The sequence below is a fragment of the Populus nigra genome, chromosome 5, assembly GCF_951802175.1.
Source record: "Populus nigra chromosome 5, ddPopNigr1.1, whole genome shotgun sequence".
Classification (NCBI taxonomy): Eukaryota; Viridiplantae; Streptophyta; class Magnoliopsida; order Malpighiales; family Salicaceae; genus Populus; species Populus nigra.
Genome location: NC_084856.1, coordinates 3,742,375 through 3,754,659, shown reverse-complemented (window position 1 = coordinate 3,754,659; position 12,285 = coordinate 3,742,375). Strand labels below are relative to the sequence as shown.

The following is a 12,285-nucleotide window of genomic DNA, read 5'->3' as shown; positions in this document are numbered from 1 at the left end:
TGACAACTTGATATTCATAATGCTTTTCTAAATGGTGAACTAGAAAAGCAAGTATACATGACTCAACCTCTTGGATACATGGACACTAAATTCCCAACCAAAGTGTGTAGATTGAAAAAGGCTTTATATGGCCTAAAACAAGCACCATGTGCTTGGTTTCAACGCCTCAATTCTACTCTTTTACGATAGGGATTCAGCAATTCTAGGACTAATAGTTCTATGCTTATACACTTTGGTGAATCCACAACTCTGATTGTTCTTGTCTATGTTGATGATATAATCATCACCGGCAATTGATCAACACAAATTTCTTCACTCATTGCTAAGCTTTATTTTGTTTTTGCCTTAAAAGATTTGAGGCAACTATCTTACTTCCTAGGTATAGAGGTTTCTTACCATGAAGGCTCTCTAAATTTAAGCCAAATCAAATATGTTTCTGATCTGCTGCATAAAACTGCAATGTTTGATACCAAACCAGCAAAAACACCTGGTGTTGTTGGGCAGAATTTGTCCAAGTTTGATGGTGATCCTGTGAAAATGATTACTCAACATCAAAGATTAGTAAGGGTACTTTAGTATACTCCCATAACCAGACCTGACATAGCTTTTATTGTTAGCAAGGCATGCCAATTCATGCTACAGCCAACCTCTGCTCGTTGGCTTTCTATCAAAAGGACTCTTTGGTATCTAAAAGTCACTATGCATGATGGGTTATTGTCAAGTCCTTCCAGCCACTTGACAATAGAAGGATTCATTGATGCAGACTAGAGTGCTCAACCTGATAATAGGCGCAGGTGGGTATCTGATTTATCTAGAAGATAACTTAGTCTCTTGATCCTCCTCCAAACAAAAAATTGTATCTCACAACAGTGCAGAATCAAAGTATCACGGCCTTGCCTTAGCTACTGCTGAAATGGTTCGAATACAAGCCTTGCTGCAAGGACTGTGTATCCATACCTGCAATCCCTCTACTCTTGTATGATAATATCAATGCTTATCATATCACAAAGAATCATGTGTTTCATGCTAGAACAAAGCACTTCGAAATTAATCTTCACTTCATTCACGATCAAGTTACAAGAGAAAAGATGCAGCTGCATTTTATTTATACTGAAGAGCAGCCCGCAGATCTGTTAGACTAAGCATCTCACAAGTTCAAAGTTCTTGTCCCTCAAAACACAGCTGAAGGGGGGTGATAAGCCAAAATTAGAAGAATCTGTCAAGTGAAATTACCCACCTTGATATTTTTAGGATTCTGTTATATTGTTATAACTGTCTAGCTCTAACTGCTTTACAGTTGTACCAACCGTCAATACAGACTGGTTGTGACTGGTTGTATATATATATAGTTTACTCTCTGGCCTCAGATAATAAGAAGAGAATAGAGACTTTCTCAAAACTTTATCTGGTAACAAACAAACCACTACCATGCTGCATTCTCCTAACACTTCCATGACGTTACTAGTATAGTGATAAGAGAAACAGTCTCCTATAGTAAATTACAATTTACAGTAACATGCTAGATAACCTGACCATGCACGACACTTTACCCACCAGAAAAAGGTTCAAATAACATTAACGTTCGGTGGATATAACAGGTACCACAATATAGTTACTTGTGTGATTTCAGGTTTTTTATGTGCATCTGCCTTAGTAGTCAAGAGACCCCATAGATGCAATCCCATTGCTTGAGTTTCTAAAACCCTGCCTATTCATGTGACCATCGCTGTTGCTATTAGAAAGCTTTTGGCTTGGGACAGAAGCTGCAGGACTGAGACCTTCTTTGCCCATTTGTTGCACTTCAAGAGGAGATAGGATCTTGATATACCAGACATTGTTCACAAATTCCCTGGAAAAAGAGATCCATCAGCAGCATTGAATTGCAAGCCGATTTAACATAATACAGCACTCAAAAGGTTCGGTCATGGTTGTTCTCTCAAGTAACAAGTAATGTGCTAGAATTGCTTCAAGTATTTTGTACTAAATTATCATTTTGGAAAACTAATTATAAAAGAAAAACAAAAAGAATTCAGGAATAAATTTGAAGGACTTACTGCCAAGGATCATCACCAAGGAGAAGCACATCGTTCTCCCGGTCACCAAATACAAGCTGCCAGCCTGATCTCTGTGGGTCCTCTAATAAGCCTTCTAGGCAAAACAAGCGAGCAAGCTCACTGCGAAGCTCATCATAGCTGCTGAACTTGGAAATATCTAGTGATCGCCCGTAGGACCCTGACTTGTGAACCTGTTAAAATTGCAGTGCTTTGAATAAGTAACAAAAATGATTGCATGTCATGAACCACAAACATGAGCTACAATTACAAGTAACTGTTGCAAACTGTGAAGCACAGAAATCACAAAATACCCTCTTGTCACATTAGATTTGTACCAAATACCAATACTAGTGCAATATAGCTCATTCAAAATCAGAGCACTTTCAGATGCATGGAGATGGGCATCTACAGCACACGACATAAAATATGGCAAGAGCAAGAAAAATTACTTAAACAGTCAAGTAAAAATGGCAGTGAAAAAAAAAATGAAGGGTGCTTTTATCTGGAAGGCAATCATGGTTGTTTATGATACCACTTCAGCGTGCCCTAAATTATTTAAACAAGTTCCACCAGCCTGGTTGAATTTTCATACTGTGCATAGGTGAACGTTAACAAAAGATACACTTGCAAGTTGAAAACCTATAGCCAGATTATGTATACATTTACGCATATGCACATAGACATGTATGACTAACAATTTACCTTCACAAAGGTTCTTGCTGATGGGTTTACTTGATCCACATTTTCAGAGGACTGTAAGAAACCTGATTCATCTACACAACTTGAAGCTGTCATGTCTGAATTAAGTGGAATATCACTTCCAGTAGCACTTGTAAAAGTTGAAGCAGCAAATGGCATAGACAACGGATCATTTTCAGTGCCAATATTTCTCAGGTTTGGTATCCCATGCTGAAGCATGAAGGTTGAAGAATCAATGTTAACTCCAAACAGCAGATTGTTTTGTGGATCATTAGCACCTTGATAGGTAGAATACTCTCTTCCAGAGAATGGAGCTAACAAGGTAGCAAGATCAGACACGGTTGATTGTGTAGTTCTCAACTGTTCAACCTGGGGTAGCGCACAATGTGCAGCACCAGAAGAAAGCTGTGGATCAATTGCTGCTCGCTTTGATAATAAAGCAGGGGAGATGACAGGGGTGGATCCATTAGAATTAAGCAAGTGGGATCCTCCATCCTGGGATAATGAACCAATGACACTGTGCAATGAAGAAACATCAGATGCAGCAATTGAGTTTCCAAGTGGTTCTGAAAAGGCCTGCTGCTGGCACTGGGAAGAAATTGGCTGCAAAGATGGAGACTGGGATGGGGCGACTGAAGTAAGATGAGGCAGAGCTGATATTACATTCGGGATCTGCTGTGGGGCAGACAATTCATTCAGTTGTTTAGGCTGTTGAACTTGCTGCAGCTGTGGTTGATGCTGTTGCAGCTGCTGACCAGTATACTGATTGCGATGCTGCAAATGTTGTTGTAGAAACTGGGCCTGTGTTGAAGCCTGGTTTTCTTGAAAGTTTTGAAGAAGTGCGTGCTGAAGATTGGACTGCTGCAACATCTGCCTCTGAATCAAAGCAGTAGGCCCATTAGATACATTTTGAGATTGTTGGAACTGCAAATGAGATTGAGAAGCTAGTTTGGAAGATTCCACTGTTCGCATTTCCTGAAGTGCAGCAGCTGCCATTGTTTGGTACATTTCAGGTTGTAGAGCTGGCATAGAAGTATCAAACCTTGGCTGGATCCAAGGAGCAACACCAAAGCTCTGGAAGTTCAAAGATTGAACTCCCAGATCTCCAACCCCTCCTTGAAGCCACATCATTGGTGAATTAATGTTCAAATCACCATCTTTCAGACCTGGTTTTAGCAGATTCAGGAGGGGGGATCATTTAAGTGTCAAACTTGATATTTGATTCATCACAACAAAACCATTCTTCCTAATCTTGAGCAAAAATGACACATACCATGGAAAGACGGTAGCCCAGATGGCCATGGCCTTTTCAGTCTCATAGGGAAGGCAGATGGATACATTGGGAATGTTGTTAACGGCTCAATCTCCCACAAAGATACTCTTGGCTGCCTCTCCCCTGCAGTGGATTCATCCCAGCCAACCTAAATTAGCAGTAAAAACGTTATTTAAAATTGCACAATAAAGAAAAACTTTGAATAAATCATTAATGAAAGGGCTTCACAGATACAAGTACAAAAAACAATGAAGTTCCAACGAACCTTGACAGAGCGCCAATGTGAATTTGGCCAGCGAACAGGATCTAAATCACTAATACCAGTTATAGTACCCATGTATCTGGAATAAAACATGCTAGAGTCAGTGAAGATATCTACTGGGTACATTTACAGGTAAGACATCACAGGAATCTTTTAAAGTGACAGGAAAGAAAAATGCATCCGGAAAAATGAAAATTTTAAAAATAAGATAGAAAAGAGGCATGGAAAAAAAAAGATAACGCTATGAGCTTTTGAATCCATCAAATCAAAGATTCCAAATACCAAACTGCTACGGAGCATAAAAATAACTATACTAGTTATTTCAGATGAGACAACAGAAGATACATTCGGACAAATGAAAAGTTGAAGATATTTTCTGGAGAATGAGACCAAAGGAAGCAAAAAAAAAAGTAAATGAAATCAGACAAAAGAGTACTAACTTCACAAACTGATGATAAATCAATACCAGGCGTGAGGAAGTAGAAACAAAAAACAGGTATAGTTTAAGAGTTGGAAAAGGGTGGTCATGTCCCAGTTGTTTCCAACAGCTATAACATTGGAGAGACTACAAATAGCCATTCCTTAATTTTTTGGTAGCTGTCCATCACTATAGATGATGCACTCATCATTTTGATCCATCTTACAGCCTGGATCAATCCATCACCTCGATTTAATGTGAAAGATAATTTGCATCACTGTTGAAAATTTTGGTTTTAGCACATCAGCACCAAAAATTTATGTGAACTGAATCCAATCCCCTTCCTTGATTGCCACCTCTGAGCCAACCAGGAAGGCAGTGTTCTGGGAATACATTTTGTGCTTTTCACCATAAAATAGCATTCCATGTAACAATAATCACATGCTTCTTACGCTTTCGTGTTTATGCACTCCAAATGATAAGTATTGATGCAGCATTAAACTTGAATAAGAAGTGTAAAATGCATAAAAAAAAATAAAATGAGCCAGTTGACTTTAGTTAAATGAAAAAAATGAAAATAGGGGTAAAATTGGAAACTGATGCCTAATATGATGTATGAGCAATCTGGGCACTTGCTAGACAATGAAAAGGCTGATTAAATATGGGTTAGGTGGCTTGGCAATCTAAAAAAGATACAAAAATGCATGACTGTAAGGAAATAATTCAAATTTATCAACAAACACTCAACCGAAACCCAAAACCTTAAGCTATTAAATGAAAACCAAAGACAGGCTGTATTGATTAGTAAGCACCTTCATGTGAAATCCTATCAGACTTGAAACATGGATTAGTTTAAAAATTATAAACGTTACCAACATTGTTGTTGAAATCGCGAGTTAACTTGTAAAATCGTACCGAGTCAACATGCATCTAACATGCAAAATCAGACTAAAAACTCGAAAACCAGTAAAATCGGACTTAACTCATACACAATCAGTAAAATCGATTAACTCGATCTGATTTTATAAGTTTACTAAATTTATGATATGAACCAAGTCAGGTCCAAGTTTCGCCTTATATCTGCTGACTAGTTTTTGCAAGATTAGGCATATCTTTCAAACCATATATCCATATATTGGATAGAGCTGAAATTTTACAAGAAAATATTAGACACAGAAAACATATTGTGGTAAATTTTCAAGTCAAATGGAGTTCGGGAACATAACATTTCAAAGGGTCAAAGTTAGGAGACGAATCTTGTCAAATATGTCAAATTAGACCTTCGTGTACTGTTTGGGATATATCTAGAGCTACCTGTGGAATTTTGTTATGATTAAAGTTGGGCTAGAAACTAGACATCTGAAGCTTTCCAACCATATATCGTAGGCCCAGTAATTCATCTAGATGAGAGAGAACGACATGTTTAAAATTAGGACTCAAATCTGCCAAGAATATGCGAAAATTGGAGATTTGGGCTACATGGAGGAATTTTAACATGAAGACTTTTTTTATTATTTTATTTTATTTATTTATTTAATTTTGAATAATTATTTTGAATTTGAATTTTTTCTAGCACATTAGACATTGTTTAGGGGTTTGTTTCATTTTTGAATTTATGTTAGTTAATTACTAGTTTAAGCTCATTAGCTTCCAACCCAAAAGGGGTCCATTAGGACTTATTGTGATAGAAACAACCAAGTTGTCACCGGGTTCATGTGTATTTCCTACCATTCAGTGATTCACCTGTATTGAGAAGTTTTGTTCTGAGACTTTTTATTTCTCCATGTCATTAATTTATTGATTCATACTATCTATATCTCTCATTTATTTAGATCACTCATTGATTATAATATTGTTGACTTACTTTATCAGATTTTAATGTAATTTAATTTCTTGGCTAGAATTGTCAATATAAAATTAGTTCAAAAAAAATTACTTAAAATTTTACGATCCGAGTTTATATTGTATTTTTCATGTAGTGTCAAAAAAGCGTTTTTGACAACCTTGGTTACCACAATATGAACTCCTGAACACGATGTTAGGCTCTCATATCCTCTTAAATGGCTACTCGAATGAAAACTATAAACTCCCAGGTGAAGGCCAAAGATAGGCATCATATCTTAACAAAGATGGAATAGAAAAATGGTAGCGAATAGACCATGGTTAGAAAGGCCCGGATTGCATTCGAACTACTAGACATCACTCAGTAGGAATTCTTAGATGTCACACAAAAGTGAAGGATGGACCACACATCCAATCCATATGGCATCCCATTATAAACAAAGCACTACAGGCCAAAAATTGCCTGTCAAGTCCATCTCTTCAAAAGAACAAATTGCAGAACTGGTTATAAGTGTAAAAAGAGAGGGCATTTGAGGCACCTTTAAGCCAATGAGTAAGCAACAAGGGTACTTTAAGACCAAGTTCTCCCAAGCACCATCGGTTTAACACATTAAAGGGGCAGCTGAGTACATAGCTCTCTAAAAAGTTGCTGACTACGCAATATTTTAATCAAAATTACAGTCACTTGCAACAGCATAACAAATTACCAGCAACAAAATGACAAAACAAGATTTTGTCTAAAAGAATCAATTCCATGTAAAATTACTAAGAGACTTACCGGCGGACACTTGACTCTTCTGTCTCAAATAGCATCCTAAATCTCATGCCCACAGAAACCCTTGTATGGTATACTGCTTTAATATACTTGACCAGGGGAATGACAAATTCTGAAGGACTAGCCCTGAAATCAAAAAACATAAATAAACAATGTATACATTATAATGTTAAAATATTTTCAAAGTTGCACTAGAAGATATTTCACCTGGGGTTATAAAATATTGTAAAACGGCTATTAGTGGCTGCTGCATGAGCTGCAGCAGCAAGAAGACCTATATGCATGCTATCACTTGATAAAACTGACGAAGGCATGAAAGTTTGAGGACGATTCGCTCGCCGAATACCCAAGAGTAATTGGTTCTTCTCATTCCTGATGAAATATAAAATGTTTATTAAAATGTGATTATCGATAGAATTGAGGGCCATTCAACTTTCAGCATCAATAGATTTGAGATCAGCCAAAAGGAAGATGCTTGCCACAAAGCTACATTGCACATGCAGTGTGCAAACAGGCATTGGAAATAGCTTGGCTGAACCCCTCTAACAAAAAAATATTGGTAAATTTGGAATGCTTCTAGTTTAAATCTCTATAGTTCACTGTCAGAAATATAGAGCAAAGAATGAGGAGAATTTTCTTGGGTTTTTTAAGCTACCATCAGGATAGATTCATCCCTATCTTAGAAGGATTGACTCTCAACATGCCCATCCATGTAGAGATTTTGTAAAAGCAAGTTAAATAATTAAATCAGGGTTGAGAAATATCCTACCAAATGAAAAGGACAGAATCACCAGCAACAAGCCTCTTTGCACTAACAAAGACGCTCCATCCTGTTGTAAGAAGATGCCTCTTGGGTTGTCCTGAAAATTCAGTGAGAAAAGTCATTATAAACAGGAATTTGACTCTTGGAGCATCCTGTCAGTTTCTTCTCATCACTTTGGCAAGAATATCCACTACCCTCGTATTACTTTTTACCAATGTTATCACCATTGTCACGTAAGCTGGTACTAAATTCAAGCATGCTACTTTATTTTGCTGCCAGAGTTCAAGTTCTTATTCAATTTCCAATTCCATAAGAAAAGGAACAATATTGACCAAAAAAATTCTGAGAGAAACTCAACTTCCACCCCATCTCAGGATCATTTCTATGTATGTATTTTTCTTCAATTTCATTAGTGACACTTTTCAATCTTCATATTCAATGATTATAAAACAATAAACTTTAGAATGGCCAAGCACACTTTTCCTTTTTCTATTTAATATATTATGAAATGATAATCTATCTAAAAAAACTTTTGTTTTACTTGGTGAACGAGAACACCTATATGAACTTGTCATCTCTATAAATTTGTGATCGGGAACCAAGAAAGACTTCAAAGATTGATATCTGAAACTATTTTTATTTGATTAGTTGAGATTTTTTGGTTGACATTAGGAGGTTTTAGTTTTGTTTTGATTCTTATTAACTACATCTTATTTCAGAATCCAATCTATTTCTCCATTTAGTAGCATTTGACTCTAGTTTCCTATCCAGGAATTTGTTTGTATTGCTACTTTATTTAAGATTTTATAACCAGTTTGGAGTCTGGTCCTCACAAAAGCACGATCAACAATATCAAAGGTGTCACTGATTACTTGCATCTAGAGGTAGGAAAGCAATTTCTGACTCAAACCTTGTCACATTAAACAAATATGGGAACAGCCAAGCTAAAGCAGAATGGACAAATAACATTAAAAACAGACAAACAAACACAGATCAGCAGGCAAACAATACCGAAAAATGATTATCCCAAATATGTCAACACGAAATCTTGAGCAGTTACATAACACAAAACTCACCTCGAAATATATGTCTGAATTTCCACTCATTATCATGAAGATCTCTTGCAATTAGTTCTTGAGCTGGAGGCGTCTGGGAGTAATCCTAAAAGTACAACAAAATAGAACAAACTAAATTAAATTAAAGAAGAATGATAACAATTAGCTCAAAACCTGCAGATACGTCATGCAAATTGAAAACGGGTGAAAAGATAGTGGGACCTACAAGAGTAGGAAAGACTTTTTCAGCTGCTCGTCGAGGAACAGAAAATCCTCCGTGAGTGCTAGTATCACTTGCAGTCAATGTCTTACAGAAATAGTTAGTTGGCTGTTTGCTGGCAGTACCTAGCTCTGCTGGCAATAGGTAAGCATCCTTTTGATCGTCCTGAAAAAGAAGTACGTCAAGGCACAAAAAACAGCACAAGACAAGGAAAATCAAAATCCAAGCTAGGCATTTAAGATACCTGACTTAATGGCTGCAAGGTCATTTGAGCATAAACTTCGTCTGTCTCAACATCAGCCTGTAGTTAAAACATTTGAGTTCAACGGCAGCCAGCACATTATGCCCATCAGAGTAGATTAAGAACAAAATCGCTTACATGCATAGTAACATTGTGAAGCTGGCAGATTAGTTGTGGAGGCAAGCTTGGGTAATTAGGGATGTGAGCATCAACTTCCTTGTTGGTTGAAGCAGCAACCTACAAGGAAAATGGAAGACTCTTGAACTGCTACAGAGTGGTGAAAAACAAAAATTAAATGTTTACATGCACATGAGGTTAAAAGACACAATTTCTCCAGCAAAAAAAGAGAGAAAGTATGCACCTTGATACATACAATGAGAAGTACATGAACAAAGCAATTTTCAAAAAACGAGCCCAAGCATCTATTTAACATTACAAAAGTAAAATTACATATGAAGCAAGTTGCGAGTCTGCGAAATACAAGATATTTTTTCCTTTTACAACAATTATCCATATGTAATAACTCGTAAACAACCACATACTATCCAGAACCGATATGTTTAGTGATGAATAAGGTAATATCACTGATAGGTTGTCAAACACGCATATGTGTTCTCCTAATGCTACATTTCGACAGCAAGGCTGTAATCAAACAAAGTTATTTCACTGACCTGTTCACTATGACCCTGTGGAAAGTACACAACTCGGCTTCCAACGTGAGGCAGAGACACAAGAGGCCCCGCGCATGCATGCCATAGCTCAGAATTCAAACATTTTTTATCCCCTACAAAAGAAACAAGCATTTTCGCACAATTGCATGAATTTGCATGGCACATCAACAATTATAGCAAGAAATCAGGGCATACACATACAAATATGGAGCAATTTTTAATGCTCAGTAAAAAACTTGAAATTTTCACAAAAAAATGCATTTAAAGCACAAGATGCAAGCGCCCCATGTAAAAATCGGCATGAAAGTGTAGGAAAAGCAGTGAAAACATATCAAGAACACACCAACGATTGAATCTGTTTTACCTTCTGGAGTCTGCTGATTAAACCCAGTAGAAGAAGAAGAAGAAGAAAGTCTCATTCTTCAAAAATTAAAAAAAAAAATCAAAACAAAATACAGTCTTTAATTAACAGCCTCAGAAACCAAGCACTAATAATAATACTATCTCCCAATTATTATTTAACCAAAGAAGAGAAGACCCACCCACCCACCCTCCCACCATCACCACTGCCAGTAAAACCAAAAGTATACTTGTTCAACTTGGAAACAACTACCATCTAAAACCACTTCCAGTTCCACAACCACAATACAAAACCCTCCTTACTAGCTTCATGTACTTCTCAGATCTTCTCCTTTTCCTCCCGCATTTCTCTCTCCACACAAAATAAAAACCCTAACTTTCCTCTCAGATCTCAAGAACAAAGAATAACTTAACTCTCCCACTCTTGGTAAATAAAAATCTTTCGTTGGAGAGAAATGAATGAGACAAGTCAAGTGAACCTCACTACTGAAAAGGACTTCTTTTTGTTTTTGTGAGGGTTTGTGATTTTTTTCTTTTTCTTTTTTAAGGGGGAGAGAGAGAGATGAAGCTGAGATAGAGAAAGGGAGGGCAGTATAGTCGTGTATAGTACAGCAGAGAGAGCTTTTTTTTCCCCCTATCTTGAAAAGGGTGTGGTCACCTCTTCAAACTCAGAGAGAGAGAGAGAGATCAATCAATCAATTTAATACAGTGGTCATTGTTTATCGCTTGATGGGGTCCATCTCTCTCTCTCTCTCTTTATTTATTGAACAATCCAGGTAGAATCTAGTACTCTCCAGTCTACGGTAGCAGATCTTCACGATTGTTGATTTTTGTTTTTTTATTCGACAGAAATCGCTGTGTGCATTGATTAAGATAAAATTGTCTTTTTCTTTCAAATGATTTTAAAAACACTTCTGATGTACTTAAGAAATAATAAATTTCATTATTAAATATCTAAATAATAAAAATGAAGCACGCATCTTGTTTGTTTTTTAAACGTGAATAGTAGAGTCCTGTCCTGACATTAAAAAAAAAAACATTGTCTCCGTTGTGATTTAATGGTAAAAGTTGATTTAATGGTAAAAGTTTATGATTAAAAGATTTGTTTTCTTTGTGATCTCATGTTTGAACCATGTAATTACTTATATGATAATTACTAGAAACTTATATGGTCGTTAACTTCAGGACCAGTAGGATTAGTCAAGGTACATGCAAGCTGATCCGGACACCTAGATAGTGGTTTAATAGTAAAAGTTTAGGATCAAAATGTTTGTTTTCTTTGTGGTCTCAGGCTCGAGCTCTGTGATTGCTCATATAATTACTTATATAATGGCCACTAAAAACTTATATGGCCGTTAACTTCAGGACCTATAGGATTAGTTAAGATATATAAAAGCTAATCGGACACCTATTTTAAACTTGATAAAAAAACCTATTTTAAACTTGATAAAAAAAGAGGGGGGGGGGGGTTGAGGCAATAAAAATTGGAATCTTGCAAGTTTTGGCCATCCATCCCTTTCGCTCCTAGATCTGAGTTGGAAATATTTGACGGTCGCTATCGTTTGAGAATTTGTGGGGCCCTCGAGATATGGGAGATATTGAGGTGGGGTCTTTCTTATTACAAGATTATCCAAACCTCGAACAATCTTTGC

The 12,285-nt window shown here is 36.7% G+C and overlaps 1 protein-coding gene across 1 annotated transcript; it reads right to left on the bottom strand.

The window, feature by feature from the left end:
* Positions 1-1,368: 1,368 nt before the first annotated feature.
* LOC133694353 (auxin response factor 6-like) lies at positions 1,369-11,273 on the bottom strand. Its single transcript, XM_062115850.1, has 14 exons — positions 10,638-11,273; positions 10,274-10,386; positions 9,741-9,839; positions 9,606-9,662; positions 9,368-9,526; positions 9,163-9,247; positions 8,093-8,183; positions 7,531-7,695; positions 7,327-7,449; positions 4,292-4,367; positions 4,027-4,174; positions 2,757-3,919; positions 2,055-2,245; positions 1,369-1,849 (listed from the first exon to the last, which is right to left on the bottom strand). Exons 1-14 carry the CDS (start codon positions 10,690-10,692, stop codon positions 1,651-1,653), a joined length of 2,724 nt encoding a protein of 907 aa, XP_061971834.1. The 5' UTR covers positions 10,693-11,273; the 3' UTR covers positions 1,369-1,650.
* Between the last annotated feature and the right edge of the window lie 1,012 nt (positions 11,274-12,285).

Coding starts and splice junctions, on each gene's coding strand:
- LOC133694353 (XM_062115850.1), bottom strand. CDS start 10,692: ATGAGACTTTCTTCTTCTTCTTCTTCTACTGGGTTTAATCAGCAGACT. Junction 9,248..9,367: donor AAAAAGTCTTTCCTACTCTT/GTAGGTCCCACT, acceptor TTGTACTTTTAG/GATTACTCCCAGACGCCTCC. Junction 4,175..4,291: donor CACATTGGCGCTCTGTCAAG/GTTCGTTGGAAC, acceptor CTGCTAATTTAG/GTTGGCTGGGATGAATCCAC.